The sequence below is a fragment of the Triticum dicoccoides genome, chromosome 6A, assembly GCF_002162155.2.
Source record: "Triticum dicoccoides isolate Atlit2015 ecotype Zavitan chromosome 6A, WEW_v2.0, whole genome shotgun sequence".
Taxonomy (NCBI): Eukaryota; Viridiplantae; Streptophyta; class Magnoliopsida; order Poales; family Poaceae; genus Triticum; species Triticum dicoccoides.
In genome coordinates this window covers 24,534,940-24,560,774 of record NC_041390.1, presented here as the reverse complement: position 1 = coordinate 24,560,774, position 25,835 = coordinate 24,534,940, and the positions used below count along the sequence as shown (strand labels likewise).

The 25,835-nt window shown below is 43.2% G+C and overlaps 2 protein-coding genes and 1 long non-coding RNA gene across 4 annotated transcripts; 1 reads left to right on the top strand and 2 right to left on the bottom strand.

The window, feature by feature from the left end:
• Nucleotides 1-4,188: 4,188 nt before the first annotated feature.
• LOC119319635 (60S ribosomal protein L13-1-like) lies at nucleotides 4,189-6,410 on the top strand. Its single transcript, XM_037594085.1, has 5 exons — nucleotides 4,189-4,313; nucleotides 4,556-4,678; nucleotides 5,216-5,349; nucleotides 5,709-5,867; nucleotides 5,956-6,410. Exons 2-5 carry the CDS (start codon nucleotides 4,570-4,572, stop codon nucleotides 6,178-6,180), a joined length of 627 nt encoding a protein of 208 aa, XP_037449982.1. The 5' UTR covers nucleotides 4,189-4,313; nucleotides 4,556-4,569; the 3' UTR covers nucleotides 6,181-6,410.
• Nucleotides 6,411-8,580: 2,170 nt separating this feature from the next.
• Nucleotides 8,581-11,082, bottom strand: LOC119314578. Its single transcript, XR_005152357.1, has 2 exons — nucleotides 10,157-11,082; nucleotides 8,581-8,871 (listed from the first exon to the last, which is right to left on the bottom strand). It is a non-coding gene; the product is annotated as an uncharacterized LOC119314578 (long non-coding RNA).
• A 332-nt stretch (nucleotides 11,083-11,414) lies between these two features.
• LOC119319634 lies at nucleotides 11,415-14,710 on the bottom strand. 2 transcript variants are annotated; one of them, XM_037594083.1, is made up of 9 exons: nucleotides 14,494-14,710; nucleotides 14,230-14,256; nucleotides 14,012-14,091; nucleotides 13,638-13,710; nucleotides 13,369-13,426; nucleotides 12,852-12,906; nucleotides 12,200-12,224; nucleotides 11,936-12,027; nucleotides 11,415-11,826 (listed from the first exon to the last, which is right to left on the bottom strand). In XM_037594083.1, the coding sequence occupies exons 1-9, from the start codon at nucleotides 14,623-14,625 to the stop codon at nucleotides 11,796-11,798; spliced, it is 573 nt and encodes a 190-aa protein (XP_037449980.1). In that variant the 5' UTR covers nucleotides 14,626-14,710; the 3' UTR covers nucleotides 11,415-11,795. The 2 variants fall into 2 exon arrangements, with proteins under 2 accessions (XP_037449980.1, XP_037449981.1); XM_037594084.1 differs by lacking the exon at nucleotides 14,494-14,710 and adding an exon at nucleotides 14,350-14,465.
• Between the last annotated feature and the right edge of the window lie 11,125 nt (nucleotides 14,711-25,835).

Below are 25,835 nucleotides of genomic sequence, written 5' to 3'. Positions count from 1 at the left end.
CACCGAGTTTCACATGTCTTAGCCACTGCCACAAAACCTAGCAAATCGGTTTCACCGATAGGGATCTCGGTCTCACCGAGATGGGATTGCAATTTCTCTGTTTCCCTTCGCAACGTTTTGGTCTAACCGAAGTGAGCGATCGGTCCCACCGAGATTGCAATGTAAATTCTCTGTTTCCCTTTCGTAACGTTTCGGTCTCACCAAAAAGAGCGAATCGGTCCCACCGAGTTTACCTGACCAACTCTCTGGTTAGCTTATTACCAAAATCGGTCCCACCGAGTTTGTGTAATCGGTCACACCGAGATTACGTTATGCCCAAACCCTAACCATATTGGTCCTACCGAGTTGCATCTCAGTCCCACCGAAAATCCTAATGGTCACTAGGTTTGCTAAATCGGTCCAACCGAGTTTAACGATTCGGTCCCACCGAGTTTGGCAGATTGTGTGTAATGGTTAGATTTTGTGTGGAGGCTATATATACCCCTCCACCCACTCTTCATTCGTGGAGAGAGCCATCAGAACACATCTACACTTCCAATACACATGTTCTGAGAGAGAACCACCTACACTTGTGTTGAGCTCAAGATATTCCATTCCTACCATATGAATCTTGATCTCTAGCCTTCCCCAAGTTGCTTTCCACTCAAATCTTCTTTCCACCAAATCCAAATCCTGTGAGAGAGAGTTGAGTGTTGGGGAGACTATCATTTGAAGCACAAGAGCAAGGAGTTCATCATCAACACACCATTTGTTACTTCTTGGAGAGTGGTGTCTCCTAGATTGGCTAGGTGTCACTTGGGAGCCTCCGACAAGATTGTGGAGTTGAACCAAGGAGTTTGTAAGGGCAAGGAGATCGCCTACTTCGTGAAGATCTACCGCTACTGAGGCAAGTCCTTCGTGGGCGACGGCCGTGATGGAATAGACAAGGTTGCTTCTTCGTGGACCCTTCGTGGGTGGAGCCCTCCGTGGACTCGCGCAACCGTTACCCTCCGTGGGTTGAAGTCTCCATCAACGTGGATGTACGATAGCACCACCTATCGGAACCACGCCAAAAACATCCGTGTCTCCAATTGTGTTTGAATTCTCCAAACCCTTCCCTTTACATTCTTGCAAGTTGCATGCTTTACTTTCCGCTGCTCATATACTCTTTTGCATGCTTGCTTGAATAGTGTGGAGATTGCTTGACTTGTGCTAAGATAGCTAAAATCTGCCAAGAACTAAAATTGGGAAAAGGATAGATTTTTATTTGGTCAAGTAGTCTAATCACCTCCCTCTAGACATACTTCCGATCCTACAAGCTCCTCCATGGGGCTCCACTTGTCATCCCTTTATGCCCTTTATGCCCTTTTATGTGTGACATAAAGTGTGGACATTTTGGGTTTTTCATGTGTCCCATACCCCTTGGGTTTTCCTATAAATAGAGATGGAGAGGCACTCTCCACACTCACTCTTTCTCACATACAAGTGCCATTGCAATGATCTGGCTTCTCTCTCCCTCCCTGCGAAATAGTTTCGTAAAGCCGAAAGGCTGTCTGGGTTCCGGTGGGAACTAGTTCTGGACGGCGAAGCCCTGCCGGATAGATGACACCGTATGTGTGCAACTCTGTAGAGAGATCGTAGTTTCGGTCTTAGTTCGTGAGTGCCTCCCGAAGGGCTGTCCGTGTGATCGTCCGAGTTTTGAAGGTCCTCCCGAAGGGCTGTCCGAGTGACCGTTCGAGTTTCGAAGGTCCTCCCGAAGGGCTGTCCGCGGCTGTTCGACCGCCTCCCGGAGGGCTGTCTGAGGAGCAGATGAGGGTATACATCCTCGCAGTTGGGAGGTTGTAAATCCTAGCTGCGGGGATCTGCACCGCCGATCGTCATCGACTCTACTTCCCGCTGCGCTACGAGTCGGTAACGAAAAAGATCAAACCTTGTATGTAGTCTCCATAGTGGTCCTGGGCTGGTGCGTAGGTCGGAATTTTTTTTCTGTCGCGTTACCCTACAATACTGTCCTCCAGCGTTGCTCCTTTCCACTTATCCACTTTCCTCTAATGATGCCGAACGCTGGAAAGTATTATAGATGGCAATAAACTAAATGTTATCTATCTTTCATTCCTTTTTATAATGCACCTTTAACAACGCAATGAACACGTGAATTCCATCAGCTTAGCATACTATAGATACATTTCATTTATTCTGTAAAAGCAAATAGAATTACTTAGTGTAGTAAAAAAGGAGAGCTGAAGGCTTTGAATATACAGAAGATAATGCAAAAGCAATTCACTAACCTCAACTAAAGCTGACATGCCAAGTATTTCCCACATTTTCAGCATTCACTTGATATGGCGATCAGGTGACACGGTAACAATTAGTAGAACATCTCCTGCTCCTTTGAACCGTGCATTTTAAAGCTACCAAGCATCGATGATGAACTCTTTGTACAAAAGAGGACACCATGTTCACAACATATCATGAACCTTCCTTTCATTTGAAATTCCGTGTTCAGAAGATGAGATCATTAGCCTTTCATGCATTTGAATTATAACATATGGCCAAGTATACAATACCTTTACTACATTGTGCATAGCATCAAGTAGTCAAAACTTCTCTGGTTACATTTATAAAGGTATTCTCTGTTGTATGCGGGAACGAAATGTAGCTCGCATACTCATCCCAATCCTTAATAAAATGAAGCTCGCATATTCATCTCAGTCCGTATTCAACCAAACCCTTTGAAATAGAAAATCCCTGAAGTAGTAAAGTGGAAAAAAATGATGCTCGAGAAGAGCCTCTAGTTTTGACTCAAATTTGTGCTTATCTGGTCAACAATGGAAAAGATGTGAGCATTGACCTTCATCAACCTCGCATGGCTCATAATAGTAGTGCCATGTGTTCTTTCTTTCTATGTTGGAGCATGTGTTTTGTTGTCCCTTCCTCTACAAATTGTGTGATTGAAACTGGAGTTCAGAGTCATGATGCAGATACTAATTATTCAAACTCCCGTCCTCCTGACAAATTGTGTGATTGGAACTGGAGTTCGGAGTTACGATATAGATACTAATTATTCGAACTCCCACTGAACCATTGCGTCAGCATAAAACATAGAGCAAGGTACAAAGTATTTTTAGTGCAATGGTTAATGTCCATCATCTATGTTATAATTCCAAACTGAGTGACCAATTTGAAAGGATTTCGCCGGATTTTTCCCTCATATATGTCTGTCACGAGTTTGCTCATGGACTTTCATTGGTGCAATATATTTTTAAGATGATACAATCATTATGTTAGTTCAGCAACATTTGTAAGCTAACTATAAACTACCAGTACTATTCCACAAGGGATAAGCATCAAACTAAACATGTGTGCACGCCTTCTTTCTTAAGAAAACAACCCATTTAAAGTATATCCTACAAAATCTGAAAATTTGTAGACTCTGAAAATGGCCAAACATTACTTGCAAACCACATGTTTATGTTTCTCTTCATTTCCTAGAGAAAACCGCATGTTTATTTATTTTGCACCACCCAAAGACACCATACTTACCACTTACAAAATGCTGTACTTTGGGATCATATAATAATCAACAATGCATGCCACCTCTATCCCTATGTTTTGTTTAAATGCATGACAATTTAACCGCAACATGTCTCTCTGTGAGCAAAGTCACAAGTAGAAATCACAGCTCATGAACTGATTATTTCATTTACTTATTAGCCAATGTTATTTTTCGAAGAAATCTTTCTCTTTTTTCTTTTGATGAAAAACATGTTTTGTAGATATTTTTTAGGTCCACATATTTTGTATATTTTTTTGAGGCAAGACCCCGCTCTACTTTGTTAATTTGCAACAATATTCATGGGGTATACAATGAAGATCAGGAGGTTGAAGGAGCCAAAGATGGCGTCCTTCACTAAGTTCTAGAGCATGTTCTGCGAGGCTATGTGCCTCAATATTCGTCTCTCTCCCCTCAAAGATGACAGAGCAAGAGGTAAATTCCCGTGCTGTCACAATAAAGTTAAATCTTCTCGATCTTTTTTTAGGGTTTTTCGATTTTGTTACGTTATTACAGGCTTACAGCCCCGGTTAGTGACCTTACAAGCCCACTCATTCTTCCGAGGGAACAGCAAGCCCACTCATACAAAGCCCATGGACCAAGCGCTCGCAGGTGGGCCCACATCGCAGCCTCACACCCTCACGGACGAAAACCCTACCCTCCCGCACGGGCCAGCACTATAAGATCCCTCATCATCTTCATCCCCCCGCGCCGCCGCTCCACTCCCCCGCAAAACCCTAGCCCTCCCCCGCCGCCGCCGCCGCCGCCCCGTCGTCTCCAGGTTCGTGCCTCGCCACTGTTCGCAGCCGACGAAATGCCGTCGTTTCTTGCTCCCGCTTTCCTTGCACGATCCGTTGATTCGCTCACGGATGCGGCAGTAGATTTGCCAGCACTTTCTTGCGAATCGAAGCCACGCCGCGCTCTTGATCTTGCCTCCTAGGCTCGGCGCTGCACGCGCCGCCCGTGTCGCTCGCTGGCTTGGATCCGTGGTTTCCTTGGCTGATTTGTTGGTGCGCTGTGCAGGTAAGGAGGGCGAGATGGTGAAGCACAACAACGTCATCCCCAACGGCCACTTCAAGAAGCACTGGCAGAACTATGTCAAGACGTGGTTCAACCAGCCCGCCCGCAAGCAGAGGCGCCGCATCGGTGAGCACCCCCCACTTCCTGGCAGCTGTGATGATGTCTCTGTTTTCCCTTCCTGCGCGAGGATCTTAGTCACACTTGCTCAGCAGGATCTCTAGTTCTAGTAGCATGGGTAGTTTGGTATCGCCTATGATTGTGGTGGTGTTCAGGATGTGTGACTGGGGGTTGAGGTATAAAGTGCTAATAGGAGGATATCTGTTAAGCCGCTTGGTCTGTTAGTTGTTTCTAGTACATCTACCATGAATTCAAGTTTGATGCTAGGCTAGACGTCTCTGGTACTCATCTGTATTGCCATGTCTCTTTATATTTATAAGTTGAACCCAGCAGTAACATGCGAGGAACACTGCACTGGTGTATGCAATTGCTTGTAAGGAGTTAAGTGCATGTTTGTTACAGCAGGGCAGAGTAGATGTAGTATCATTTAGGTTTTTTTGTTGATTTACTAATAAGTTGCAAGCCAATCCACTGACAACATGTTTGTTTTATTGTGGTGCTTGTTTGACTCACTGTCATCTTACATTATGTTCTTTTTGTATGCAGCTCGCCAGAAGAAGGCTGTGAAGATATTCCCCCGCCCCACCTCTGGACCTCTTCGCCCCATTGTGCAATGCCCGACCCGCAAGTACAACATGAAGGCCAGGGCTGGCAGAGGCTTTACCCTTGAGGAGCTTAAGGTGATTATTGTTCCTTTGCTCTGTTTCCTTTATTGCCGAATAGCCTATGAATGATGCAACATCATCAGTTCCCATAATTGGTCTATAACTGAACATGGATTTTTAAATGTTTGCTCTGTAAGAACAGTCAAATTCCATAGTTGTACATTGCGTCAATTTCTGGCTTACTTTTTGTTCTCTACTTTGAGAGAACTTGTGTTCTCTCTGTAGCTTTGAATTGCTCGCCCCCTCCTACAATTGATGCATGCTGCTTGAGTTTAGGTTCAGATGCTAGATGAGATAATCTGCTGAGAAACTATAGTTGTGTTATCCTAGAAAATTCTTTATCATCTTCTAATGTATGTATACTGTAACTGCAGTCCGCTGGCATCCCAAAGAAGCTCGCTCCTACCATTGGCATTTCTGTGGACCATCGCCGTAAGAACAGGTCGCTTGAGGGTATGCAGTCCAATATCCAGAGGCTTAAGACCTACAAGGCCAAGCTTGTTATCTTCCCAAGGCGTGCTCGCAAGGTCAAGGTATACATCGGCTTACTCTTTCTCTCTGTATTTTACATTTGGAGGTTCTAATATCTATGCCCCTCTCTAACTGCTCTCTTGTTCCCAGGCTGGTGACTCTACTCCGGAGGAGCTTGCCAACGCCACACAGGTCCAGGGCGACTACATGCCCATTGCCCGCGGCGAGAAGCGCTCAGTTGAGGTCGTGAAGGTCACAGAGGAGATGAAGGAGTTCAAGGCCTATGGCAAGCTCCGCGTCGAGAGGATGAACCAGCGCCAGTTGGGAGCCAGGCAGAAGAAGGCTGCCGAGGCGGAGAAGGAGGAGAAGAAGTGATGAGATGCTTAAGGCAGCTAGTGGGTTCTGTTGTTATCAAGTGCTAGTTTCTGAATTTCTGTTTTGGCCTTCTCGGACATCTTGTTTGATACCTGATAATACTTATTTGCATGATCTGCTATCAAATCTTATCCTATGAGTGTCCTTGGATTTTATCCTTGTATCATCTGAACAGTTTCTGTGTATGAGTGCCTCTGCTTTTGGGTTAATGTTAGAGTATGTTAGAAAGAGGTCAAATTTCTATCTGCCACTTAAGATGGTGGAATGCAATTTTAAGCTTGCTCCTCTGAAATGTTTCATGTGTAGCTCATGTGCTAATGAAATTGACGCATGGCAGAAAGTTCTTAATTTTCAATATATCTCTAGTGTTGAATAGCTTATTGGGGCCAATAATGTGCAATTTAGGTTTGCTGATAAAAAATCAAAATGAATTGAATATTGCATTTTGGAGTTTTGAAAGATTTGTGCTGTTTACACATCACAAATATGTGGAATACGTAGGGTTTGGATGGCACCATCTCAGGAGCACAACAGGAAGCAAGTTAACCCAGATTCATGAAACTGTTATATAACAAGCATTGTAATCTGTTTTTTTGGTTTGAGTTGGAACCCCTTCTCGCTGGCCCTCAAACTGCTTGAAGGAGCTCATATGTACTACTCCCTCCGTCCCAAAATAAGCTAGTACAAAGTTGAGACTTATTTTGGGACGAAGGGAGTACTAACTTGGCCCTGAAGTTCTCACCATGCCAAAACTTGCGGGTTAGTTCCGCAAAGCGATGAACCAGCGGGGATTTGCTATGCCGGAAATTTTCATGTCTGAGAAAGGAACTCCTCAAAGTAGCAATCCTCATTGATATCTTGCATAAGCATCTCATCTACTTCGCGCAAGCATCTATCCAGAAGCACAATAGCAAGAATGCCACCTAGATACATAAAACCATCATATGCCAAGCTTTGTAACCCAGGTTGTTTTACATTATCTTGCGTTAAAACTCTGGCAAACCAAAACGTTGCTTAACACAATTGTGCATGATAAGGTAATTTCCCTAGTTTTCATCATCAAACTAAAACATGCCTCTCGCACATGCACTGTCGAAAAAGAAACAACAATCCCAGGGCACTTCTGCAAACTAGAACATTGCCAGGTTTTGCCCAGTTCAGGAAACAAAATATAAGCTTCGCTGCAAACGTTTATTGCAAACGGCAAGATAAAGGGGACACAAAGGGCAAGATAAGCTGAGAAGGAGAAAATCCCACAACAAATTATCAGAGGTACAGAAAGGGCTCCTTCACTAGTCAAGAGCAAAGGAAAAAAACGGAAGAAGGTCTTATATAGACTATATACGACTGATTACCTTACAGGAGAAAGGGCAACAAATCAAACAAGAGCAGTATCTAGCTTGCTGCAATACGCAATATGCAATACGGCGAAATCTGCTTGTTGTGGCAACTTACACAGCCTTTCTTTGAGCAAAACATACTAATATGAAAAAAAAATCAGTCTTTCCAAGTAGTGAATTATTATTATCCTCCTTTTCTATCATTAATATTTCTATTAAGCGTGCAGTACTACTTGTTGGTGTCATGTAATGTCTGGATTGGTTAATGAGACCAGTATTTCTGCATCATGGTTGCACTATAATTAATTGCAGTGATCTCATTAGTGCATTACCACCACAGAGCTTCATGTTACAGTTAGCTGGTGTACAGTGGTAATAACAAGGATTACATCGGCACCTTTGAAAAGGGAAAACATGCAGCTAATTAAGCTAGACCATGATCATTTGTTCATTTTTACTCCATAACTTATTATGTTCTGTTGTCCATGTCAAGCGCAAGAGCATTGTTCAATCTGCTACCACTACTATATATCCCTGTCGATTAATTTATCTGAAGCGTTCATGTCCATAGTCCCAGATGCCAAATGGACTCTGCATCCTTAATCTTCAGCTTCAGCATCAACACCTAAACAGCATCAACATGTAGTAGATGCATATATGTCTCAGATTATTAATTTTACTACTGAGTTCAGTTCATCAACACTCCATTCTCTTACCTCTGGCTAGTAGTATGATGGATGCATTTGCAAGAGCATACTGCTGCTTGTTCATCCATTTACCAGGGGCCTCCCCTACTCTGAACTAGCACAACTACATTCAGTTGTCTACTCAAATAATCTCTTTTTGCATAACTAGATGTTCATCCATTTACCGTCCATTGTAGACTGTGGCCTCAAAGAAACTCTTTCTTCGCTGCTACATTAGAGCATTGCTGCTAGATTAGAGCAACACATTGCTAACTGAAATAAATTTCGCAATTGTGAACAAGAACACACTTCTCCAAATGCCATGCATAACAAACATCCTAGCAGTCGAACCACAAGACTTACACACAGGCATATCAGACGAGATAACTACTCAGAATACATGAAGTATTATACCAACAATAACAAAGATCCAATTCACATAGGAGTACGTGCTCCAGTTACATAGCAATAGCATCCTGATTCCTAATTAAGTAATTAGTTGATCCAGTAAAGGTTATAATAAAGACGGTTAGAAATGCTATCAGTCTATCACGTACTAGACAAAATGCAGCCCACTACTGCTCTTCCGTGATGCTGCCCTGATCACTCACGACATAGATAGCATCCATGAGCTTCCTGGTATCTTTCTTCTTCACATTGCATCTCTGTTTCAAAGGAAACAAAACAAAGGTCAGCATGGAGACAATTAAGTATCTGAATACCAAATGGAACACAAAGACAAGTAGCTAGTACAAGAATAATAGCATGTTAAATGGCTTCATATCCCAGACATGCCACTTTGCATTATACAGTCTGCAGTCCAGTAAAACAAAAACAAATCTCTGATCATAGAAGGACAAATGACACAAAAGCACAAATTACCCGCTATCAACTTGTATTATCCACTGGAAAGAAAATATTCACTGTAATACATCTGACTCAGGAAATTATGCATAAGAAATTTAGAATCCTCTATGCAATAGCATGCAGCATGCCTCAACATACAAATATGGGACATTTGTTCTATTATACATCAACATTCTGAAAAAACACGTTTCATACTTTTGTAGGTCCAGTTTTTAGTTTTGCACTTAAGAGCGCTTGATAGTTCAAAAAACATGACACAACAGGATGACGGTCCATGGTAAGACAGCAAAAAAAATCATTTTTCAGCACCACTGCGAAGTACTATTACGAGACTGCATAAGGGGAAGAACAAGTTCTGAAGCATGCCATTCCAACACAAGCGTTAGAAAAGTAACCATTGCATGGAGTGGTCTGCCCACCGTACTCTGAAACCTCAGTATATGTCTAGCAATCGACACTATCAAATGTAATTGCATAACTAGTCTTGAGTCCATAAAAAAGATTACTAGTTTCGCTGAAACCGATGAAAAGCTGTCATAAGGATGACAATATACTGGGAGATAAAAGCTTTGCATTTGGATATATAGTCATCTGAGTAGCACTAGGGAAGTAAAAGGTAAATAGAGTTTGTACCCAAGCAGATTATTTGCCTTAGGTGTCCATCATGTTTGTCTATTTAAAAGGACTTCTTTTATAATCATTTAGCAACCAAGAAATACACCGCCATCCTTCCCTAAGACGACCTCTCTAATTTCTCTTATCTATCCGCATCTTCCTTCTCAACTAGCCAATCAAGCACTCATGAGGACACGCAAGGGACACCCTAATCCTCCGTGGGGCACCCATGCTACTGAAGTGTCCCCTACTATGACCACAAGTAAACACCCTGTAATATGACCACAGTACACAAGCAATTTTAAATCATCTTAAGGCAATATGGTTAAAATGTCCCAAGGAATCAATCATATACCTAGCACAATTCCACATCTATTGCCAAACAATGCGATGAATGATGCACATTGCAAAACTGTGTAACCTCAACAGAGAGCACTACACAGATGATCCAAAGGCCAAACGGGAAACCTTGCATGATCACCCCGGAGTGCAGGGAACGTGGGATGCCAGATCATCATAAACGGATGGATATCACCAAAGCACTGATTCTCTTCCGTTTGCTCATACACCTTACGCAGCGTCCTGCACCTGGTGTCCAGGTGGAGCGCACACCGGCCCATCTGCAAGAGCACAAGACCACTTTCCTCATCCTCAGCCGTGCAGCCTAGCACCCTCAAATCAGGACACATCTCGCGCAAACAAATGGTGTCCACCAGCGACCAGTTGCCCCCCCTGTGGAGCCAGATGAGAAGCCGAAACTCCTCGACGAGGACGAAATACACACCGGAAGCATCATGAGCCCGTGCCAGCATGGTGGCGCCGCACCCATCGTGCTTGGCGCCCCGTGGGAGTTGGATCGCCCCTTTCCTCCGTCGAGAGGATCTGCATGAAGCTGCAGAGACCACGGGGCCGGAGTGCGGGGCGCGGGAGCGGCGGGATGAAGGCGACGGGTCTCCGAGGGCACAGCGGGGTGTGCACCCTCATGACCGCCCTGCCCTCGCTCCCGACCTGGACGAAGACGCTGCCGTTCCGGCAGTCGTGGATCTGGACCAATTGGCCGTTGTAGATGTCCAAGCTGAAGCTTGCGCGGCGGAGGACGGCGGCGAGTTCTGCGGGCTGGGGCAGCACCGGGACGAAGGCCGGCGGGTCGGCCGGGACGTCCCTGTCGCCCTCGACGTAGAAGCCGAGGAGGCGGGGCGGGTGGAGCTTGCGGAAGCGGCGGAGGAAGGCGCGGCCGGACGCGTGCCCCAGCCAGCGCTTGCAGACGAGCGCGACGCGGAGGAGGGTGGTGGGGAGGGCTACGCGGAGGAGGATCTCCGCGAGGAGGTCGTCGTCGTCCAGCACCTTGGAGCCGCCGGCGGCTGCTGCCTCTCGCCCTCCATTTCTGTGTTGTTTTCAGTGGGTTTGGGCGCAGTGTAGAAAGAAAGGGAAAGGGGATCGAGCAAGGTGGACGAAAGAAACCCGATGGACGTAACAATTTTGAATTTTGAACAAACATTTATTTAATATTACAATCTCGCACACCACAAAAAAAGTGAAACTGGTTATTTCAAATGGGTGAGATCAAGGATTCCAATTTCTTTAAAATGTCATTTCAGCCATTCCAATTTCATATTTTCTCAAAAGAATTGGAATTGACTATTCCAAATGCGATACAAACAGTTTCAATTTATATTTTGAACAGCTATTTCAACACAGACCACAATGAAATAACAAGTTACACGCATGACAAGTATCAGTTTCAGATATTCCAGAGAAGTAGTAATTTCATATTGAAATACCAGTGACAGTGAGCGTGCACCCGCTTGGATCAACTGGCGCCTTGTCTGTTGGTTAGCACACGCACGAGTTGAGCTAGCTTGGATCAACCATGCTGCTAACTGTAATTCAGCATGCAGAAATTCCTCAAAGTTTGAATGTTCTCAATACATCAGTAATCATATGTGAAAATCTGCAAGTCCCTCTTTAAGACAACAATGCGAGTGTGTAAAAATGCAGACGCTAAGACATCACAGCCTCATATCCTAATGGAACTTCTTCTTTGACGCTTCTCAGGCATTCATCTGCTTTTCTTTGTCGAGTAAATATGGGGAGCTAACACGTGCTGTTATAGTTCATCGTCGACCGGGGCTGTAGCACTGGAGATGGCAGGAAGGAGAAGGAAACAATGAGAAAACGTTAGCCAGTTCGAGTAAGTGCAAAGGGCGCGAATCAGCTGATTCATATATATGCTGATACATCATATACCTTGTGGACTGGCAGTGTTTGCTAATATCCTGGCAAAGGGCCTGGCTCACGTCCGCGGATTCTGCCGAGCTTGTTTTTATCCACTCAGCAAGCTGCAATAGAAAAAAATAACCCATGTTAGGCCTTCTGCCAACAACTTTACAGATCTCCACAGTTAAAAAAACAAAACACAGCTACCAAATAAGTGGAAAAAAAGTCATCTGATCTTTACAAAAATCTATAAAATACTGTCTAAAGGGTAATGCCATCCAAGACAAGAAGTACCTCGTCCTCAGTTTCCTCCAGTAACCTGCGCGATAAGTGAACTTTGTCAGCACGCCCAGTGATTCACTTATTCAATAGCCAACACAATTCTTCAAAAGCCAAGAAAGGTAATATCATCTTTCGACAACCGTTAAATCTGCATTTCTAAAGCAATCTAATTCTTTGCCAAACTAAGCACCTACTACAAGCAAATTTGACCTTACACAAATAGGGAAAAACAGAGTTCTTCATGTTTTTAGACAGAAACCTGAGAGCTTTATTAAGGCTACATCAGAGCTCCGTCCACACTCAATGGGGTTACAAGGGGTCGTTGGCAACAAGGCCACACGCCCAACGCACTGTTAGTCAGTTACAAGGTTTTACTGAAGAAGGACGAGCGCCCTTTATACACTTCACTAACAAGATGATGGCTATGCTATATAAAATATGTTAAATCAAGCAAACAAAAAATAGGTAATAAAAGGTTAATGAGAGCAGAGATAAATTACTTTTTTGCCCAAGTTTACTACTCCCTCAGATCCATATTACTTGTCGCTGATTTAGTACAAAGTCTAGGCTGGTATGTTCAAAGTTCTGTACTAGCATATTTAGGAGAAATAAACTCTGTTTTCCATCAGTTCAATTCTCTGAAGTACTGAAAACTGCACCATACCTTCCACAGTAACTGGATAGATTTTTGGAGTGTGCTCGTGCTGCAGCTTTCTTATCTACAAACAAATTATCAGACAATCAGTAAACGATTAGTAACTACAATTCACACTTCTTTACAGCTCATATTCATTATATCGCAATAAGAACAATCCAATACAGAGTAGCGGTTATCATTTGCTTGTTATTTAGCTCAATGTATCTACAAGTTCATTTCCTTGTAATGGATACTGACTCTTACTTATGAAGACTATCTCTCAATGATGTCCTGCATGATTGTATTGGCATCGTCGAGTCTGGGGGTCCTTGTAATAAGACTATCATGGCGAGCACTGGGGATATACACTTCTAATCTAGGGCTTGCTGCATTTCCTGAGATGACACTTGTGTGGAACAACTGAGCAAGAAGAATAAGCAGAACAAACTATGGGGTATGGCCGTGATTCTCCTGTGTTTATGGTGTGGTAACAACTTAAACTCAGTCAAAAGAGTAAACAGGTGCCACAAATATCCTAACTTACCAGTTTGAAAACTGCTCCAGCTTGGTACTTTCACCCATTCTTTTTCGCCTGATTCCAACTGCACACAGTTCAGTTTATTAGATGACTAAAATGCTTTGGCTGGTGCTCAAACTATAGAGAACAGATCAACAGTTTAATACTAGACGGATTATAATATATCCATATATCCGAGTAGACAACTTAATACGTTGAAGAAAAGATCTAGCCTGAATAAGATGGCAGTGTGCAGTAACAAAATTCTAAAACAGTTGTGTAGCTTCATTTTATACCTTCTGCAGCGTATAGTCTTGCATCTTATCACATAGGTCATCCAGAAGCTCTACAATCCGAAGCTCACTGACTCTGCACCGCACATAGAGAATCAAGGACATACCAATGCAAAAAAAAAGGTAAAAATTATGTCCATCATTTATTATGCAAGTGCTGAGATGCACCCAAGATGAACAAAAAGAGTCCATGTAGTGTTTAGTATTAGCAAACGTATGGTAAATTGTCAGTATTCCTCTGCATCACATTGTGTCCATTTGATGTTCCAATATTTGTTATAATGCACGCTTCTGTACTGTTGTAGTCGAGTATACTCTTTTTTACCGCATTTTAACCATTGAACAGCAGAGGGGTAGCGCAGTATTAGATGATATACCTGTAATCGATGACCTTCCCCTCGCGCTGACCTTTCGAATTTAACCTGTTACGCAAGTCCAAGTGGTTTCTTGGTTTCTCCTGCATTAAGAGAATTCAGGACAGTTAACAAGAAACTGGAAGAAACACATAACCACCAAATCAGCACTGCAGATGGTAGCAGAAATGAAGCACCAAAACAATGGTAACTGCTTGTAAATAATAGGAAGTTTTACTTACACTTGATATTCCAATCTCTAGCTCAGCCTGCAAAAACAAGACCGAACAACAACACATCAGATCTTCTGCTACCACAATGTGCCTCTCAAACACAGGCCGCTGAAACTTTCAGAAGTCTACCACGTCTGCACTAAATCCATGGAGATCCAGGGCTCCGATCATCTCCGGAAGATGGCTTAGCGGCGAGCGGTAATAAAGATAAAAGATGGAACCTTGGAGGCTAGGAACTGAGAGGAGGACGGAAGGCAGAAGGGATGATCTCACCGCGACGGCTTTGCAGGCGGCGCACTTGTCGCCGATGGCGGAGGCGGAGGCGCCGGCGGCCGCCGCGAATACAGCGGCGAGGAGGAGGAGGAGCGCGCCGGATCTGCGGTGGATCGCTCGTCTCGGCTCCATCTCTCCCACCGGCGATCTCGATCTCCGGTCTCCGCTTCTTTCTTCGTCGTCGCGTGAGTTTGGTCCTTTTGCAGATTTGACCCTCAGGTCCGGCACATCTTTAAATACGTCCCTGCAGCTCCCACTCCCACTCCCACGGAACCTTCTGGACCTCCTTGACCAATTTACTTACTTTACTTACGTCAGTCCGGGCCCACCTGTCATCGCACATGTAGTGGCTGATCCCACCCTCTTTGGAAAAAAAAATACAGTGACAAGAAAAATTTTTCTTTAAGAACTGAACAAGTTAACAAAAGAAATCATAATTTTAATTAGAACACCTAGTTGTAAGTTATCAGATACATGTATTGCTTGATCTTTATTCAAAGAAATTGGGCCGATTTAACCGGGATGAAAGCTGTGATCCAATTTATCAGGGAAACTTGATTAGAAACCTTAACAAGCAGAGTGGCAATACATCTTGCCAAAGTAATAAGAACACCTAAAATACAAAAATCACATGCATAGTTGCAACACAACAAAAGAAGTTTCCTGCTCAAAAAAAAAAAAAAACACACGACAAAAGAAGTTAAAGCACACACCACTAGCAAGAGAGCACGGATGGGGTGGGGGTTGTGAATGATCGCACATGAAGCTGAAAGACAACATAGTGTCAACTCCGGGCAATCATTAAAATGTAGTTGCATCATCTCTAGCTCTTCGTTCACGCACGAGAATACACCTATTCTCCACCGGAAAAGGGCGGTCATAGGTCACAGCCGATGGGAAGTGGGGAGAATGGGCAAAGGAGTAGTGACATGAACTCGACGAGTGCCACTGGCGAAAGCATCTCCACATGAAGGGGGTCGTTACCCAGAGGGGAGCGTAGATGAAGGGCACGCACAACCGCGAGCTGACGGCGATAGAGGCACCAAGTTGCAGTAGCAATGATGTTTTGGAGGAGCATCAAGGTGCATATATGAGTTGCAGAAGATCGGCAAGGGGCAGGTGAGCCACGACGAAGTTACATGACCAACTCATCCCTAGCAGAGTCGGCATGCGTTGTGTGGTTGGATGGAGTGAAGTGTGTTACAAAGACTCTCGCTGATTGATCTATTTCTTTGGGTCAAAACAAATAGTGTCATTATCTTTCAAATGATCCTTTAGGCAATTAAAAAATCTGCATGTACTTTCGACCAACATTTCAGTGGCAGAAGAAGTGTTTTTTTTCATTTTTAGTTATTCGGTGTTTGCGATGGCTTTTAGCTATTCTCTTATATGGTAATAAGCAAACCAAGATCTAATCTCGAGCTCAAATGCTCCTGCTGTGAGCAGTAAAATCGAAAAAATGGAAACAAAATTCAGAAAAATATGAACTTTTTTTGTGGCAAACTTTAGGAAATGCTTGAGGTGCATGCAAATTTTCCTCACAAATCACGTTGGAGAAAGTCGTGGAAAGAAACAAGAGCAGAGCTCCAAAATGTATTTGAAATTAATATTTTCAGAGTATCGATTTTGCTTTTTCAACACACCTTGCGCCGATGTGTTTTTGTAATGACTTTTTGCATGCACTCCAAACATTTCTTAAAGTTTGCCAGAAAAAAATTACTTTTTTTAGTTTCTTCTATTTTTTTTATGAATTTACTGTTCATCCAGGAGCATTTGGGCTCGAGATTAGAAACTCCATGTCTGTTTATATGCAGATCTATGTGTGTGATTCATGTTATTCTTTGAATATTAGCATTGTCATGATTATAATTACACCTTTTTTATTTGAGACTGGCCTCAATAGTGTTTCTGTGTTCCAAAGCTCCATTAATTACATGTTTCAGTTATTTTTTGTGCTCTTCAAATAGACCGGACCAACAAATGTTGGACTCAAGGTACATATTTAGTTCTAACTAGAACAATGCCTGTGTGTTGGAACGGGAATATAATTATTCTAATACGTTAGCTTGTGATTACCTGTCCATAATATGCGATTGTGTAAATAAATGTTCATCAAATTCCGTATGTGATTTGTCTTATATTCTGATCAGGAGTGATTTAACTGCTCATAGTATGCGATTGTGTGAATAAATGTTCATCAAATGCTACCCTTGATTTACCTTATATTTGGATAATAAGTTTGGTAAGTAAATTAAAATGGGATTCGTTTAGAAGGTAAGTAAGTTAAGCTGATTGATTGTTATACGAGGAAGGTTGGGGGTGGTGGGAAGAAAGGTGAAACGGAAACATTACGTTCTTTGCAAGTAAGCACATTTTTGTTAATCTGAGACTGGTCCCAATAGTGTTTTTGTTTTCCAAACTCCATCCATTACATGTTTGAGTTAACACATTTGGTATGAGCGCAAGATTTAAGATTTTGAGTTGCACTTCGAAAACCACGCATTAGGCCACGTGGCTCCACGTTAGATGGAGTAAGGGCCATTTTACTAATTTTTTTGAGGGAGGAGTACGGGCTAGTTTGGTTTGTGGCCTGGCAAAAATTTGCCTCGCATGGAGAGTGTCCAAGTCCTGGCTGAAGCTTTTTCCCCCCTTTTTCTTTTTGCAGCCAAATTCTTGCCTGGCCTGGAGTATCTAACATGGGCATTAGCCTGGCTGAAACACCAGGCCGAATCGTTAGCCTGGACCAGGCGTGGAGAAGAGAGATGCTACACTTACGGACATGTGCTACGGATATACTGTTACGGACTGAAGTGTGGCTGTCTTGTTGGAGACTAGGAGGGGAAGAGGGGCCACCAGCGAAATCAGGGGGGCAGGGATTGGCGGAGTCGGTTTCCGTGAAAACAATCTGTAGAATGTATCCGTAAGTGTAGTCGTCGCCTGGCTCACGCCTGAAGTGTTAATACTACCTCCGTTTCAGTTTACAAGTCCTACGCGTATACCTAGGTTGTCAATTTTATCACCCTAATATAAACTATATAACATAAAAATTATACCTTTTGAAAGTAGAAACTCCGAAGTTTATGTTGGTATATTTTTTGTAATATATGACTTGCATTAGATTGGTCAAATTGACGACCTAGGAGTACGCGCACACCCTGTAAACTGAGAAAGAGGTAGTAATAGTGTTTTTTTATTCTCAAATAAATGGTAGTATTTTTCTGGTTTGCAGAAGTTGTGGGCCAGCAGCTATCTATGGACTGATGGAAAAATAATAGCTCGCAAGTTTTGTTCCTTGTCACTTGTTTAGGCTGATGACTTTACTGGGCGCTTGATAATTACCAGGTACTTGACAAAATACATTCGGCAAAGATTCCGACACTTCGTAAAAATGTTGACACCGCTTACGAAGAAAGGGTCAATCTGTAGTCTCCTGCATTTGGTATGAGAGCGAGATTTATAATTTTGGGCCGGGTGTGTTTCGTCCAAGGCCATGCCTCGGGCCACGTGGCTCCACGATAGGCCATTGTCAGTTGTAGCGTCAGGAGAGAAGCACATGAAATGAAATTCAGCGCATGCATGTTAGTACGTTCAGTCAGAATCTTATCCTTGAGTCGTATAGGTGTCCTGAATCTCATGATCCTAGCTAAGTTTCTGTCAATTTTGTAGTCGTGTTTGATGATTAGTGATTCTAGCATGTGTGAAGTTTCAAGTGTAGAGGACAACTAAAGCCTTTTCTAGACGTGATCTTACCGAATAAAACATAGGTACTTGCACAAGAGTTTACATGGGAAGATAATCAATCGACCATGTGCTCTCTGCCATATCGCCCGCCAGACAATTGAACCGAAATCAAATGCAGTGCGATATCGCCAACAAGTGAACCCAAATCAATTGCAGTTATTATTTTCGATCTCAGCTTAAATCTTCAAGTGCATTTATTTTGTAAAAACATTACGTACACCCAACCCCAACAATGTTATAAAAGGTGGTTTAGCCCAGACAAGAGCGAGTGATGTGAGAGATGAAGAAAGGAAACAAGGGATGCTGAAATTTGTTGCTATATATGTTTTGACTATTATTTGGGACATGCACCAAAAATGTAACCAAGTTGTGAGCTTGGGAGACATCAGGAACCTAGTGCTCACCTGTGTGCAGTAGATTAGAGGCTAGTTACCGGTACATGTTGTACTCTTGGGGTATCACCTTTTGGCATGCTATTGATGATGTAGCTTTGCTGAGTACCATTGCGAAAAAACATAAACTATGACCGATAGTTGGAGGCAGGTGGCCGACAATGCCGGCAATACCGGTGTGCCGGTAGTGTTCCGGAGTCCGCAAACGTCCGCACGACGACGATTAAGTCCAGCATGATAATTAAATTACTCCCTCCGTTCGTTTTTATAAGGCGTTTCAGACAGCTGGGTTTGAACTGTTTAGTACACTGTCTGAATTTGCTAAAACGTCTTATATAAGTGAACAGAGGGAGTAATAAAGGTCGTCAGGTACTTTGGCCTCGCGGACGCGTCCATGCCTGCATCCCTAGTTGCCCCCGCTTTATTTGTTTTTTTGTGCATCTGACCTTCCACTCTGAAAATAATGGACATTCTGACAGTCTAACAGAGAAGTTTCCTTATCATAATAACTTTTCCCATTGATATTTGCATCACAGAGTAGGCTGCTGCCACTTCATCCTCCTGCACTCCACCAACTCATCTTTATTTGTCCGCTGATGCCAATCTTGGGGCTGCCCATGCCCCCCCTGATGACAATATAACGCTTCTTGCTGAAGCCCACTAGCTCCTATCAGCATTCGCCTCGGAGCCCCTAATGCTACATATCAAGTCATGCACTCTGAGCCTCTATTCTTCACTGCTACTGAAAGTTTTACTTGCCGCTCGCCATGCATGGTTTTGCATGAGAGAATGAAGCGAGGAATCCAGTTATAGGCAGGTGCAATTGCTGTTGCCGTAGGATGTCCAAGAACAAAGTCCTAATCATCGATGTCGGCTGGCAAGGGCATCAATGATGTACTTTATGTTCAAGCGTTTAGGCAATGTTGGGGTTAACACGAGTAATACTGTGAAATACTACGGTGGTAGAGCATGGCTCCATGGTGTGCTTGTAATAAAAAATCTCTACTCGTGCTGATCTCCTGTGTGTTCTCGAAAAAAAATACCAAGATCAAATAAATTTAAATTGAAAGAAAGCTCAATTTATAAGTTTCTAAATGGTCCTGCTGATCGTAGGTTGGTCAGTTATATTGGTGAGAAGAGTGACCCGTGAGGGAGCCACAAGAGGTATTAAGTAGCACACCATATGGAAGATCTTAATTAGCCGGGTTTGTGTTAGTTTCTAGGTCCGTCTATGGTAGTGACTCTAGAATTTAAAGATCATTCATGTTCAGCCCCGTTAGGAGCACATGAATTTCGCAAGAATTTCTTAGGGATATGATCATATGGGAATTTTTTCTATAATGCCATTTAGGTTGAAGGATTGATTTTGAAAATTCATATATGAACCCTTCCTTTCCTTCCCATTTTGGATGACTACAAACATTTTCTCAAACCTCATGTATTCACTTTCTCTAAGAAGTCCAATGCAACATGTCTCCTCTCTCTCTCTCTCTCTCTCTCTAAATTCCCGTGGTGCATCCAAATGATCATGCTATACAAGTACTTCATTTTGATTCATGTAGGAAGATCTACAAGACATGGCATCCAGTTTCTGCAATTTTTCTATTTCTGTGCTTTTCCTACCCTGTATTCCCAACATGCTCTCAAGTGTTGAGAATCACTTCAAGTATTTTCTCTACGAGCAAAATAATCTTTTTAGAAAGCAGTGGCTATGCCAAGTGTTCTAACTTTACCAAGTGCTTGACAAAATACACTCGGCAAAGATTCTGACACTCAGTAAAGACGTCAATTCCGCTAGCGAGAGAAGGGTCATTCTGCAATATCCTACATGTGGTATGAGAGCGAGATTTTAGATTTTGAGTTGCACGTGTTTATCGAAGGCGACATCTCCAGCCACGCAGCTCCAGGGTGGATGGAGTAAACCTCTGGTATGGAGGAGTACATGACACAAATGACAACGAAACCATGAATACTACTTTGTTTCACAAAATAATCAAATAAAAACAAGTTTACCAATTGTCATGTTAACATTAAGCAAGTATGAACTTACTAACAACTTAAGCACTTTGCTGAGTGTAGGCCAAAAAACACTCAGCATAGGTGGATGCACCGTCACCCTGATGTCAACCGCGGTGAGTAGGGACACGCACGTGTGCACCCGTTTACCGAGTGTATTTTGTCGGAGACTAAAAAACGCAGAGGTTATGCCTTTACCAAGTGTTTTAATTGTCACTTGGTTTAGGCTGGTGCCTTTACCATGTGCTTGACAAAATACATTCGGCAAAGATTCCAGAGTTAGTAAAAAAAAATCAGTTGCGCTAATGAGCAAAGGGTCATTTTGTAGTTTCCTGCATTTTGTATGAGAGTGAGATTTATGATTTTGAGTTTCACGTGTTTCATCAAAAGTCGCGCCTTGGGCCACGTGGCTTCACGATAGGCCATCGTCATTTGCAGCGTCAGGAGAGAAACATGTGCAATGATACACAGTGCATGCATGTTACATTCGATCAGAATCTTTTCTACGAGTCATATAGGTGTCCTTTTAAAAAATATAGGGGTCCTGAATTATGCACAAGTTAATTCTTGGGGTCCATAAACTGGTTAATTTGATGAGCCTAGCTGTCAGCTTTATAGTTGTGTTTGATGAGTAGTGATTCTAGTGTGTGAAGTGTTGAGCAAGGATACCTAAAGATTTTTTAGACGTGATCTTTATGAAAAAAACACATAGGTACCTGCACAAGACTTTACATCGACCATGTGCTCTCTTCCATATCGCCAACAATTGAACATAAATCAATTGCAGTTATTATTTTTGATCTCAGCTTCAATGTTCAAGTGCATTTGTTTTGTTAAACATTACGCACACCCAACCCCCACATTGTTATAAAAGGTGGTTTAGCCCAGACAAGAGTGAGTAATGTGAGAGATGAAGAAAGGAAACAAGGGATGCTTGTTGCTATGTTTTGACTGTTATTTGGACATGGACCAAAAATGTAACCAAGTTGTGAGCTTGGGAGACATCAGTAATGCAATGCTCACCGGCGTGCAGTAGATTACAGGCGAGTTAGCCGTACATGCTATAGTCTTGGGGTATCACCTTATGGTATTGCTACCGATGATGTACCTTTGCTGAGTACTCTTGCCAAAAAACTTCAACTATGACTGATCATTGGAGGCTCACAACGTGGGAGAAAGATGGAAAGGTGGCCGATGTGCCTCGTAGGTCGGCAATGCCTCGCCTGGTTTCCACTTTGTGTTCGACATCACCCAATGGGTCTTTCAGATGCTTGCAGACCACGGAAGCTCGTCTTTGGCCTTCCAAGCCTTGATTCACGATCATAATCTGGTAGTCTAACTAGAATAAATAAAGGTCTAAGTTACAATATGGGCCTAAGGCTACTGACAAGTTTCCTTATTATAACAACTTTTCCCACTAATATTTGTATCGCAGAGTAGCATGTTGTCGCTTCATCTTCCTCACTCCACCAACTCATCACTATTTGTCCGCTAACACCAATCTTGGGGCTGCCCATGCCCTGTCTGATGACGATACAACGTTTCTTGGTGAAGCCCACTAGCTCCTATCAGGCATCGCCTCCCAGTCCCTACTGCTACATATAAGTCATGTACTCTAAGCCTCTATTTTCACTGCCACTGAAAGTTTTACTTATGGTGCCATGCATGGTTTTGCATGAGAGAATGAAGTGAGGAATCCAGTTATAGGTATATATATGCCAGTGGTGGCAGGTGCAATTGTTGTTTCCGTTGGGTGTTCAAGAACAAAGTCCTAATCATCGAAGTTGGTTGTCAAGGGCATCAATGATGTATTGTATGTTCAAGCATGTAGGTAGTGTTGGGGTTAACACGAGTAATACTGTGAAATACTACGGTGGTAGAGCATGGCTATGGTGTGCTTGTAATAAAAAATTCACTACTCTAGCAGATCTCCTGTGTGTTCCAAGAAAAAATCATACCAAGATAAAATGAATTTAGATTCAAAGAAAGCTCAATTTATAAGTTCCTAAATGGCCCAACTGATCCTAGGTAGGTCAGTTATATATCCGAGAAGAGTGGCCCGTGACCATGAGGGAGCCACAAGAGGTTTTGAGTAGCACATCTTATGGAAGATCCTATTTAGCCGAGTTTGTGTTAGTTTCTAGTTCCATCTATGGCAGTGACTCTAGCGCTTAAAGATCATTCATGTTTTGCCCTGTTAGGAACACATGAATTTCGCAGGAATTTCTTAGGGATATGATCCTATGGGAATTTTCCAATAATGCCTTCCGGGCTGAAGGATTGCTTTTGAAAATTCATATATGAATCCTTCCTTTCCTTCCCATTTTGGATGACTATCAACATCTTCTCAAACCTCATGTATTCACTTTCTCTAAGAATTCCAATGCAACACGTCTCCTCTCTCTCTCTCTCTCTCTAAGTCAAATGACCATGTTATACAACAACTGCGTTTCAGATTCATGTACGAATGTACAAAACATGGCATCCAGTTCCTGCAATTTTTCTATTTCTATGCTTTTCTTACCTCTTGTTCCGAACTTGCTCTCAACCAGTCGCTATGCCGAGTGTTCTACCTTTCAAGTTCTTGACAAAATACACTCGGCAAAGATTCTGACACTCAATAAAGACGTCGATTCCGCTAGCGAGGGAAGGGTCAGTCACGTGCTGCCGTACGGGTGACTCACGGCAAGCCAGCCGCGCTAGCTGCCCACAGGCGAGGACCAGTCGGCCCGCCTTTGGATGTGCGGCCACATGCTGCTGTGCCATTGGCCGACCTTCAGCCGCATGTGGAGTTGGTCCCTGACACGCTTCTGATAGCGGCCTTGCCGCTTGAGCCGGTGATTGAGACTGTCGGAGAGGGGGTTGCTACTCCACCACCACCCCCTCCTCCGGCACCAGAGCTGGCGCCACGACCGCAGTTGGGGGTGACTCTACATGCCGAAGTTGTCGGCATACGGTCTATGGACACAAATGAGGATTCCTTGGCCAAGGATATGCAGCGTAAAGGAAGGCACAACCTTGACAGCCAAGGTATTACGTCGTCACCTAAATTCTTTTAGCTTTTTCCAATACTGCCATCATTTTTAAGCTGAATAATGTAGGTGTTAGTCTTGGAAAAAATGAGAAGGATATTTCTAGTTCGACTAACGCTTTGAAACATTTGGAATATGACCAGTTAAAAGTTACTCCACGTGTTTCTAGAAAGTCTTATGCCTCCCATACCGACAAGGAGGAGCTGCATGCCACATCAGATGGTCAGTTACTCTCTCATTTAGTAGGAGCGGTTCTGTACATGGGCCTAGATGAACCCGGGCTTAGTTCATTGACTGAGCTTACAACATCCGGACGTAAATCAAAGACCACATGTTCAAAAAAAGATATAAAATCCCATAAGAGGGCGAAATGTTCTAAATCTCCTATTGTTTCCTCATGAATGGAATGTTTTTCAATATCAGAGGTCTTTGGGACTTGGCTAAACATTTATTCACTGCGGAATGTAACAGGGAATACGATTTAGATTTTTTTAGCTATCTTTGAAACACAGAGACATGATTTCTCAGTAAGTTTGCTTAACCATCTTTCTGGCGGGCTGGACTTCACTTGGGTTTCACGACTGCCTAGAGGTCGTTCTGGGGCATTTTACTTGGCGTGAATACAGGGACTATGGATATTTTTGCTAGTTCGGATGGTGAGTTTCACATTAAACTCCATATTCGCAACAAGGCCTTCGTCACCGTGTATGGGGAAACCCAGGATGAGTTCAAGGCTGATTTTCTCCATGAACTAGTTAATCTGGCGAATGATAATCCCTATCCTATTCTTATAGAAGGTGGGGATTTCAGTTTGCTTCGATTTCCAAATGAGAAAAGCCACGACGGGTTTAATAATCCTTGACCTTTCCATTCCAATGCTGTCATCGATAGTCTAGATCTGCGAGAGGTTTTCATGATTGGAAGGCAATTCACTTGGAAGAACAGTCTTCCAGAACCGACATATGAGAAACTAGATCGCGTTTTGATGGATACCAATTGGGAATCAAAATTTCTTATGGTGTCTGTTCGTGCTCTACCTTGTATCGAGGCTATATCAGACCATGCACCCATTCTCCTAACTTCTGGTTTGCCACGACCATAACATAGACGCAAGTTTAAGTTCGAACTTGGGTGGTTGCTTTGGGATGGCTTCCATGACATGGTCAAGGAGGCGTGGGAGAAACCGGTGGTTGGGCCTACCCCAATACACAAATGGAATAACAATTTATCCTAGAAGGTGATTCAAATAGTAGATATTTGCATGGAGTCGCCAATGGCAGGCAATAGAAGAAAATTATTCATTCCCTACAACATGATGAGGGCACGATTGAGGGGCATGCGCAACTTAAATGTAATATCATTTGTTATTATAAAAATTTGTTTGGAACACCAGAGGAATGAAACTTCTCAATAGATGAGTCCCAAACAGATGACATCCCCTAGGTCTCTAATGAGGAACACAGCCTTCTGACAGACCCATACTCCGAGAAGGAAGTTAGAAAGGCAGTTTTCCTAATGGAGCACAACAAAACACCGTATCTGAATGGTTTTCTCGCTGAGTTCTATGAACTTCCGGAGACCCCGATGGCAATATACATCACTTAATTGGAGACCTCGATGCTTGCTCGGAGCTTTACACCATAATGATTGAGCTCTGCGACACCATCAACCATCTAGGGCGCCCAAGCACTCAAGAGTAACAAGCTCTATGCACTAGTAGAAAAAGGCCCATTTGTCCCGGTTCATAAGGCCCATTTGTCTCAGATCGGGAACCGGGACTAAAGGGTCGGTACTAAAGCCCAATACCTTTAGTCTCGGTACTCATACGAACCGGGACAGATGGAGCTCCATGTGGCCGCTGCGACTTGCCCAGGCAGGGGGGCCTTTTGTCCCGGTTGGTAGCACCAACCGGGACCAAAAGGCATCCACGCGCCAGCAATTCAGGGGCTGGGATTTTTGGTTTTTTTGGGGGGGGGGGGGGTTGTAGGGGTTTCATATATTAATTGTGTTAGCTAGCTAATAGAGAAAAGTGTCCTCTCTTATCTCCGTGCTTGGTCGACGCTACGTACTATACGTATAGAGAGGACTCGACACGCTATCTAGTAAACAAATGAAGAAAACCATTAAATACAAAAGATCGTCATGAACATATACAGAGAGA